General features: G+C 38.8%; 1 protein-coding gene across 1 annotated transcript; it reads right to left on the reverse strand.

Annotated features, from left to right (window-relative positions):
* Window positions 1-275: 275 nt before the first annotated feature.
* Window positions 276-6010, reverse strand: atp6ap2 (ATPase H+ transporting accessory protein 2). The gene is made up of 9 exons (XM_062989591.1): window positions 5918-6010; window positions 4543-4673; window positions 4192-4320; window positions 3584-3679; window positions 2816-2953; window positions 2430-2483; window positions 2196-2345; window positions 1743-1862; window positions 276-1596 (listed from the first exon to the last, which is right to left on the reverse strand). The coding sequence occupies exons 1-9, from the start codon at window positions 5967-5969 to the stop codon at window positions 1402-1404; spliced, it is 1065 nt and encodes a 354-aa protein (XP_062845661.1). The 5' UTR covers window positions 5970-6010; the 3' UTR covers window positions 276-1401.
* Between the last annotated feature and the right edge of the window lie 5136 nt (window positions 6011-11146).

Here is an 11146-nt window from a genome sequence, read left to right on the forward strand (position 1 = left end):
TTACATATGTTGTTGTTTAATTCTTAACGCCATGTCAGCTGCTTTGGCTATTATCATGGCTAGCTAATGGTCTTTAAAAGTCAAAGTGGAGGGCCGATTTGCTTTCTTAAGTCAGTGTGGTGGTTAGAGTGATTATGTAACAATAAGGGTATAGAGTTTAAAATAATTTTACATATATAAACTGAAATGAAACTGACAGAAAAATGTATGAAATAACAAAACCAAAAATAAACAAAATAAAACAATAGAAATAAAACAGTATCATCATCAAAACGAAGAGTAAAGGGAATCTTTTTTATTTGATTTAAAGTTCCATTTATTCACAACAATAATAACAAATAACCTTAAATGTATTCATTCATCACTTAAGTAACATGACAACACTTTACTAAAAGTACTTGCTGTCTTTATGGGTTTTTTTTTTACTCCATGTTCCCCAATTCTTAGTCACTGCCAATAACCAATTACTAAATGATGGCCACCAACCTGGGAGGGTAAATTCTTCAAGAATGGTAAAGTCACTGCTTCGTTTTAAACGTCTGCTAATGTACAATTAAAGCTCGTCACTACATAAGCATTCAGCAGCTCTAACCGCACTACTTCCAATCCACTAACTCCCAGACGCCAGAAAACCAGTCATGAAAAAAAAATGTGTCCCCTCCCAGTCGAAGAACAAGCAAATGTTTTACTCTTACATTTCAGACTGAAATAATCCTTTCAGTTTTTATTTACTGGATTCTGAATGCAGATTCCATACTTTGTTCTGTAGATACAAGCATTCGACAGTCATGATGAAAGTCCAGTGTATTAGTATTTAAAATTAAACCAACAAATCAGCAATAAATAAAAATGACTCATTCTGTTGAAATATGAACACAATACGATTACAACTCTACAATGACAACTGCTCAAAATCATATTTACATCCTGAATTCTAATTTGGCGAATATTTGCATTTTATCGATTCGTTTTTCTTTTAAGTTTCTAACCTTAACTAAAAAGTAGGCATCAATAAATATTTTTATCCTACATCTATACGTCAGTGTGACAACCACAGCAATGTTTTCAACAGCATAAACACGTACCAGCTATGTTCACATGCAGTGGTTTTCAAAGCTTTTCCTCCAAAACTCCAGTTACATTAAGAATTGTAATGGAATAAATAAACACACACACATGTTTAAGTATTGGTTTGTTTAAATGAAAGGTCCCAGAGCACTTGGCTAATAACTTTTCTCATATTGATGCTTCTAACACTTGTAATAGAAATCTAAAATTGGAATACACTGCCAAAATCTGCATGTAAACACAACCACTGAATGTTCAGCTGAGCTGTTTGAAAATGAGAAACATACACACACGCACACACACACAGAATACAACACTATTAGGAATGCATGATTAATCCATGCGGATCTTTTGATTGGTCATCCTGTAGATGATGCTGTCGTAGCCGGGGTCCATGTTCCACAGGTTGTACGAGATGACGATGACGGCCACAGCCAGCACGATCATGAGCCACAGTACAATGTTGAACACCACAGCGTACTCAAAGTTGTATTTGTAGGCCAAATTGTAGGGGCTTCCAGGGTTGCTCTGCACAAAAACGTACAATTTACTGCCTTTATTAAGGGATAAAATTAATATAGAGCAGAATTAAGTTCAGCCTATTGGTCCTGCCCTCCACAACAGTCCCAGTTTCTGTAATTGCCCACCCCTGGTGTATATACTTATATACTCACAATCTGTTTGCTCTCCAGGATGGAGCGTGACTTTCTGGTAAGCAGCGCCTCAAATGTCTTTACTGTCACCACTTCCACCACAGCGTTGTTGGTGTAAACACCAAAGACATCATCGGCAAACTAAACCATGAGAGGAAACAGAGAAAGCAGGATTAGAACTGTATTCAAATTCAAACATGATAATATACACATGCAGATATCCGAGTGCACACCAGCTGTGATTAGCTACCAAAGTCTTTAGAAACTCCCACATGTTGAATGGCTTTATGTTTGCTGCAGTAATTGTTACAGTAGAAAACAATTCCAGTACTAAGGTAAGTTAGGTTGGCATAAAGCTATCATTTTCTTTTAAGTATATTATAACTTATGTATTTCTTATTTAAATCGTAGCAACTGTTGGGGGAGTTCTTGTCCTGTTTTAAAAATGAATTGAATTAGCTTTGGATCGTTTACCTTCTGCAGCGCAGCGGCTAGGATCTTCCTGGCATCCTGGAACTGGGGTGATTCAGTGCCATAGCGTCGAGCAAGTTCCTCCATACCGGCCAACTCCAGAGAAAAGAGGTCAGGAGCCTGGTCCTTAGCCAAGTGCTTATGTCTTAGCAGCTAAAGACAGGTAAAGAAATATAGAGTATGACATTTATTAAATTCTGATTAAATTAAGACAGTCAGTCGGGGGGTAAAACTTACCAGAGCAGAGATGTCATGCAGCACTTGAATCTCAGACAGAAAGAGCAGATCCGCCTGCACACGATGGAAAAAAATAATCACAGAATTATATTTACTTACACTCACACCCACATCAATAACGACTGAACTCTCACTGACTATTCATCAATGACTTAGGTCATTAATGAATATTTAACTAAATATGACTGTTTAAAAAGCAAAACATACAATGTCTTAACAAAGAAAGATAAAACCATAAATTAACATCATGTTTAGCAATGCATGCAGTATTTCTATTATTCAGCTCACCAGAAATGGTTGAAGGTTGTAGATACAGCTACTAATGTTAATTCAGTACAGAGGGAAGATTATATCACTGTTCTAGCGCTACAATCTGTTTGCTTTACCTCATTGTTTCGGCTCAGTGAGTTGAGAGGGAGAGAGTGCAGGACTGATCCCTCCTGTGAGAGACGAGAGCGTATCTGCTGCAGAGTGACCGGTAAATCCTCAAACACTGTGTTGGCCATGCCCATCATATACAGCCTCTACACACACAAGTTGATCTAAGTATTAGGATTTTAATGTCATGTTTTACACACTTTGGTTACATTCATGACAGGACAGGTGGTTACTGATTACACAAAATTCAAGTTTTATGTCAAACACAGTCATGGACAAATATGTATCTCCAGTTCATCTCACTTGCACGTCTTTGTACGGTGGAAAGAAACCGGAGACACATGCAAACTCCACACAGAAAGAACCCAGACTGCTCCACCTGGGAATCAAACCCTTCTTGCTGTGAGGTGACAGTGCTACGGAGCCACCGTGTTTGGAGTATTAATCATAGCAAATCAATAAGACTTTGTTGTAAAGATTTGTAGCACAGGTAGGTTCTGGATAATGACATAAACACATTTAGAAAGTCTGTGTGCTGAACGGTGCCCTAAGCACCACGAGTGCACGACAGCCTGTGTGCAGCTTATACAGAGCTTAAGGGAGGAGCAGAATCATGTCTTCACTGCTCAGCAGCCAATGAGTCAGATTAATTTACTACTCATTTCCTATCTCCGCTTTCCCCTCTGTTTGTCAGTTCCGTTCCACTAAAGAGCAGCAGTGTGGGAGAGAAAGACAGCTGATGTCATTTTACCATCCCTCCAGCCTATAACGTTTACCTCGTCGCTGGGTGCAAGCTGCAGAACCACAGGAGTGCCTTCAGCAAACAAACTGTGGATGGAATTAGCAACGCTGTCCAGGGTAAATGGCACCGGCTAAAACAAAGAGTAAAAAATACCAATTAGAATTAAAGAGAAAAAAGAAATCAGAAAAAAGGAAACAGTGTGACACCAAGACTGAGGATTACATAATAGTTCACATGGTCATTTGTCAAGAGAACTAGATGTTTTTCCATCGAGTTTGAAAATGACCTCAATATTCTTTCTCTTTTTACAGAGAGTTCTTGAATATATTTTCATTTAGTTTCATACACATCATCATAATAGCTTTTAAGATGAATGGGGTATCTGTGTATTTATTACAACATACTAGTTCTGTCGTTATTATCTTTGTATTTAATATGACATACTATCCTATGAAAATACTCCTAGACATTTCAGAGTGGTTAGAAATTATTTAAATAAGAAAAAATAAATGTATTACAATAAAAATATAATGCTGCAGTTTTTCCAATAAATATGTAAAACAAATTAGATGATATATAAAAAAACAGAAGCTCAACCATATAAAAAAACAAGCAAAAATTGTTGAGATTTAAGGAACTTACATTGTCAAGTGGATATGAGGACATATTGGAGGGAAGATCCAGACTGTCGACACCACGTACAGCAATCAGGGCATTGGCACGAGGACGCTGGAACAAGGAACCAGCCGCTAGGCCTGGCCATCCAAGATCCTGCACAAAGAAAATGTGCTTATAAAAAATAAGGTCTATAAAATAAATATTTTTTTTAAATGATTAAAACCTCTTGAATGGCAAATTGTGATTACAGTGTTTTTTACTTGTATCAAATATGAGCGAACATTTAAAACAAGTCAGAGGATAAATTGCACACACCTACTAATTTGGCCCGCCCAAAATGTATGCCACCATCTAACATTTATAAAAATGGCATACCTCATGAACAGAAAAGCCCATGGTAAGAGCCACCAGGTCCGGGATCTTCTCTCCTGATATCGGCCAAGTTCCCGGCTTAAAGTTCACATACTGGGGACTACGCAAAACGGTCAGCTGGTCTCCAAAAACACCTGCAGAACATACACACTACTGAAATGCAGAGTACTAAAAACAATACTAGTGTAAAAGGTTGATTACGTTGCAAATGATAAAAAGTACAGACGTTATGGAGTACTTCATCTGTTCTTTTATATATAAAAAAAAAAGAAAGTTGGCTGTTTATTTCATAATTTTAATGCACCTGTAAAATTCACACAAGACATTTTACCAGTGTTAAACTGGTAGCTATACACTTCTCTTATCTGTTCCTCAGATTACCATCAAAACTGCAGTGCAAACCAGAGAGAAAAAGGACCGAAAGCAACATGTTTAGAATAAAATGCCTTTATTTTTTATGACGTACAGTACAACGAAATTCTTTCTTCGCATATCCCAGCTTGTTTGGAAGTTGGGGTCAGAGCGCAGGGTCAGCCATCGTACAGTGCCCCTGGAGCAGACAGGTTTAGGGGCCTTGCTCAAGGGCCCAACAGTGGCTGCATTGCAGAGCTGGGATTCGAACTTTTAACTGTCCCCATGTTTAATAGATTACACTGGTGGTAAGAAATACATTAAGTATTCTTCATCAACCCCAACTATTAATCCATCACATGACAAATACAAACCCAGGGCTGAGATGTCACACATTCATCACTTCCCTAAACCTCTTTATATAGTCACGTGACTTGAGTCATTTGCATTACTTACCGTCCTTAACTGCAGTTTAAACTTTACAGTTATGTATAAAATAGCATATTATTATGTCGAGAGGGGGTGGCGCATAGCATCTTTGTCCTAAAGACTAGGGTTTGAGCCTCCATAAACAGTTAGAGATCTGGCATGTCCTTAAGTATGAGCGAGTAATGCCCTTGTACAGCACTAGGACCGGCACCGAACCCACCGCGACCCTGACGCGAATGAAGCAGTTAATAAAAAGTACCGAATTCAACATTTCATCAATAGTTGTCAGTTAAGTTCATTAAATTAGTGCAGCGTTGCTTTTCGATGCATTACAGGACGGTCACTATGTAAAATACACGGCTGTATCCCAAATCACAAGTTACTGAGCATGAAGTGAACTAGGAAGTCTACATACTGCATTAATACCGATATTAAAGAGTGCAGTAGTGTAGGAAGCATCACGCGATTTAGGATACAGCAGCTACCAGCCAGCAGGGAACTAGCATCCTTAGTCAACCGTCTATTTATACCCTATGTAAACACATCTTCGACATAAATAATCTTATACTGTTTTACAAATGTTCAATAAAAGGGTTACCTGTTAGTACAGATGCAAAAAGAGCAAAATGAATCAAAATAAAGCGGTTCATCTTGCTGGATCTGTAAAGCGATACTTCTTCCCTGCACCGAATCAGCTGACCGGCCCTGCGCAATGACGCTTGTCACATGACCGACCATAAGTAGTACGTAATGACGTCAGACTACCCGTTCGTTGAGTGGGATTCGAACCAAGGCCCATGCATTACCTACCGAATAAACCACCACTCAGCCAAGTAGGCACTACAGGGAATAGCTCTACTTAGGTGGAAGTGCTTAGTTGTCTGACTGTAGAGCAGATTAACTAAAAAAAAACTAAAAAAAAAACAAGGACTTCTAGAGTGGGATTTGAACCAAGGCCCATGCATTACTGAGCAAATACACCAACACTCAGCCAAGTAGACTCTGTAGAGAAGTGCTCTACTGAGGTGGGTTATGAACCCAAATGCTTAGTTGTCTGCTTGTAGAACAGATAATTAAACTAAAAATAAACAAAGGCTTCTTGAGTGGGATTCGAACCAAGGTCCATTCATTACTGAGTGAATACACCAACACTCAGCCAAGTGGACCCTATAGAGATTAAGAGGTTAAGAGCTGAAGTGCTTAAGTGTCTGCTTGTAGAACAGCTAAACAAAAAATGGACTTTTAGAATGGTATTTGAACCAAGGTCTATGAGTTACCAACCAAATATCCCACCACTCAGCCAAGCAGACTCTATAGTGAACAGCTGTACTCAGGTGGGTTAAGAACCTAAGTGTTTAGTTGTCTGCTTGTAGAACAGATAATTAAACAAAAAAATTCTTCCGAAGTGGGATTTGAACCAAGGCCCATGTGTTCTTTAGCAAGTACTGCAACACTCAGCCATACAGGCTCTATCAGAAATGACTCTACTCAGGTGGGTTAAGAACCCAAGTGCTTAGTTGTCTGATTGTAGAACAGATTAACTATAAAAAAAAAACAAGGACTTCTACAGTGGGATTTGAACCAAGGCCCATGCGTTACTGAGCAAATAAACCACCACTCAGCCAATAGAGAAGTGCTCTACTCAGGTGGGTTATAAGTGCTAAATTGTCTGCTTGTAGAACAGTTAATTAAAATAAAAAAAAGTCTTCCCAAGTGGGATTTGAACCAAGGACCATGTGTTATTTAGCAAGTACTCCAACACTTAGCCATACAGGCTCTATCAGAAATAGCTCTACTCAGGTGGGTTAAGAACCCAAGTGCTTAGTTGTCTGCTTGTAGAACAGATAATTAAACAAAAAAAACAAAAAACTTCTTGAGTGGGATTCGAACCAAGGTCTATGCATTACTGAGCAAATACACCAACACTCAGCCAAGTAGACACTATAGAGATTAAGAGGTTAAGAGCTGAAGTCCTTAGTTGTCTGCTTGTAGAACAGATAATTAAACAAAACAAACCTTCCCAAGTGGGATTTGAACCAAGTACCATGTGCTATTGAGCAAGTACTACACCACTCAGCCATACAGGCTCTATCAGAAATGACTCTACTCAGGTGGGATAAGAACCCAAGTGCTTAGTTGTCTGATTGTAGAACAGATTAACTAAAAAAAAAAACCAAGGACTTCTAGAGTGGGACTTGAACCAAGGCCCATGCGTTACTGAGCAAATACACCACCACTTAGCCAAGTAGACTCTGTGCTCTACTCAGGTGGGTTATGAACCCAAGTGCTTAGTTGTCTGCTTGTAGAACAGATAATTAAACTAAAAAAAACAAAGACTTCTTGAGTGGGATTCGAACCAAGGTCCATGCATTACTGAGCGAATACACCAACACTCAGCCAAGCAGACTCTATAGAGAACAGATCTACTCAGGTGGGTTAAGAACCTAAGTGCTTAGTTGTCTGATTGTAGAACAGATTAACTATTAAAAATAAAAATAAACAAAGACTTCTTGAGTGGGATTCGAACCAAGGTCCATGCATTACTGAGTGAATACACCAACACTCAGCCAAGTGGACCCTATAGAGATTAAGAGGTTAAGAGCTGAAGTGCTTAAGTGTCTGCTTGTAGAACAGCTAAACAAAAAAAGGACTTTTAGAATGGTATTTGAACCAAGGTCTATGAGTTACCAACCAAATATCCCACCACTCAGCCAAGCAGACTCTATAGAGAACTGCTGTACTCAGGTGGGTTAAGAACCTAAGTGTTTAGTTGTCTGCTTGTAGAACAGATAATTAAACAAAAACATTCTTCCCAAGTGGGATTTGAACCAAGGCCCATGTGTTCTTTAGCAAGTACTGCAACACTCAGCCATACAGGCTCTATCAGAAATGACTCTACTCGGGTGAGTTAAGAACCCAAGTGCTTAGTTATCTGATTGTAGAAGAGATTAACTATAAAAAAAAAACAAGGACTTCTATAGTGGGATTTGAACCAAGGCCCATGCGTTACTGAGCAAATAAAGCACCACTCAGCCAATAGAGAAGTGCTCTACTCAGGTGGGTTATGAACCCAAGTGCTAAATTGTCTGCTTGTAGAACAGTTAATTAAAATAAAAAAAAGTCTTTTCAAGTGGGATTTGAACCAAGGACCATGTGTTATTTAGCAAGTACTCCAACACTCAGCCATACAGGCTCTATCAGGAATAGCTCTACTCAGGTGGGTTAAGAACCCAAGTGCTTAGTTGTCTGCTTGTAGAACAGATAATTAAACAAAAAAACCAAAAAACTTCTTGAGTGGGATTCGAACCAAGGTCCACGCATTACTGAGCGAATACACCAACACTCAGCCAAGTAGACACTATAGAGATTAAGAGGTTAAGAGCTAAAGTGCTTAGTTGTCTGCTTGTAGAACAGATAACTAAACAAAACAAACCTTCCCAAGTGGGATTTGAACCAAAGCCCAAGGCCCATTGAGCAAGTACTACACCACTCAGCCATACAGGCTCTATCAGAAATGATTCTACTCAGGTGGGATAAGAACCCAAGTGCTTAGTTGTCTGATTGTAGACAGATTAACTAAAAAAAAAAAACAAGGACTTCTAGAGTGGGACTTGAACCAAGGCCCATGCGTTACTGAGCAAATACACCACCACTTAGCCAAGTAGACTCTGTGCTCTACTCAGGTGGGTTATGAACCCAAGTGCTTAGTTGTCTGCTTGTAGAACAGATAATTAAACTAAAAAACAAAGACTTCTCGAGTGGGTTTCGAACCAAGATCCAAGTGTTACTGAGCGAATACACCAACACTCAGCCAAGTGGACCCTATAGAGATTAAGAGCTGAAGTGTTTAGTTGTCTGCTTGTAGAACAGATAATTAAACAAAACAAATCTTCCCAAGTGGGATTTGAACCAAGGCCCACATGCTACTGAGCAAGCACTCCACCACTCAGCCATACAGGCTCTATCAGAACGATTCTACTCAGGTGGGTTAGGAACCCAAGTGCTTAGTTGTCTGCTTGTAGAACAGATAAGTAAACTAAAAAAAAACAAAGACTTCTTGAGTGGGATTTGAACCAAGGCCCATGCGTTACTGAGCGTCTTAAACTGCATTATTTGTGGCCCGCCAGCACAGTTAAACAGAAAAATAATAAAGTATATTAATTCAAGATGTAATTCCCCTTTTTACCACATGGTGGCAACAATACTGTGTCAGTCATTCAGATGCAAAGCGGCAAACTCGTGAATAAGACGTACTCATGTACGACGTCATAAAAGCGACACAGTCTGTACAAACAACGATTAACGGGGACAAAATTTAACGTGACGTGTTAAAACAACGACTTAAGCGTTGGAGTGGTGGAGAGAGTGGTTTCTTTGAACTTTTTCCTATTCGCATCATATATTTGGGACGTTTAGACATACGCCAAAATGCAGTTATTATTGTTCTAGCATGTTCCAAATATGAAATATAAACATTTATATTTTTCATAAATTTGGACCAAATGTTTGATCTTTTTCATATTTACACCATTGATTTGGGACACTTAGACATAAACAAAAAATACAGCTTTTATTGTTCTACTATGTTCCTAAGTGGAAATATGAAGGTTTAATTTTTTATATATTTGACCCATTGTAATATACTGTACAGGCATTGATCACATTCAGTCAAATGATTCGGTGTTGATTGCTGCTGAATCTGTGGATTGAATCATTGAATCATCTGACTGAATGTGATCAATGCCTGTATATTACAATGGGTCAAATACATGAAAAATTAAACTGCATTAAACTACATTATGTGTGGCCCGCCAGCACAGTCAAACAAACAATAATAAAGAATATTAATTCAAGATGTAATTCCCCTTTTTACCACATGGTGGCAACAATACTGTGTCAGTCATTCAGATGCAAAGCGGCAAACCCGTGAATAAGACGTACTTATATATGACGTAATAAAAGCGACACAAGCTGTACGAACGATTAACGGGGACAAAATTTTACGTGACGTATTGTACTAAAACAACGACCTAAGCGTTTGAGTGGTGGAGAGACCTTATGCCAGTGGTGTCCAAACATTTTTCTAGGAGGGCCGTATATGCTTTGGTCATTGTTTTAGTACAATACGTCACGTTAAATTTTGTCCCTGTTAATCGTTGTTTGTACAGCTTGTGTCGCTTTTATGACGTCGTACATGAGTCTTATTCACCGGTTTGCCGCTTTGCATGTGAAGCTGAATGACTTACACATTCAGATTCACATGCCACCATGTGGTTAAAAGGGGAATTCCATCTTGAATTAATATATTTTATTATTTATTTCTGTTTGACTGTGCTGGCGGGCCACAAGTAATGCAATTTAAGACAGAAGACGCGGCCCGTATAAAATTTTACTTCGGGCCGTGATTGACCCGCGGGCCGGACTTTGAACTGGTCTGACTTATGCGCAGTAATAATTTAGAGAAACTCAGAGTTCCTGCCTTATAAGTCGATGACTTATTAAAATCCTCTCTACTTAGGCAGTTGCCTATGTAGACAGCAAGGCAGCTCCCTAGGTTTTCGAATACACCCAAGAAGAGTCCCAGATACTAAGATGGAATCTAGTCTCTATTAAAAGTTTATATACATCCACAATTATTGCCACCTCTGCATGTACTACTTTATATAACCTCTTTTTGCCTATTAAAACAGCTCTTAGTCTTCTCTTTTAAAAACTTAATGTTCGAGAATACAGAGCAGAGCAAGGAATTCGATACCTTTGGGTGCAAAACTGAACTACAACCCCAGATCCCCTCACTCAACTAGTGACAGTTGAGAAGAAAAAGCAA

Source organism: Trichomycterus rosablanca, chromosome 27, assembly GCF_030014385.1.
Source record: "Trichomycterus rosablanca isolate fTriRos1 chromosome 27, fTriRos1.hap1, whole genome shotgun sequence".
In the NCBI taxonomy this organism is placed as follows: domain Eukaryota; kingdom Metazoa; phylum Chordata; class Actinopteri; order Siluriformes; family Trichomycteridae; genus Trichomycterus; species Trichomycterus rosablanca.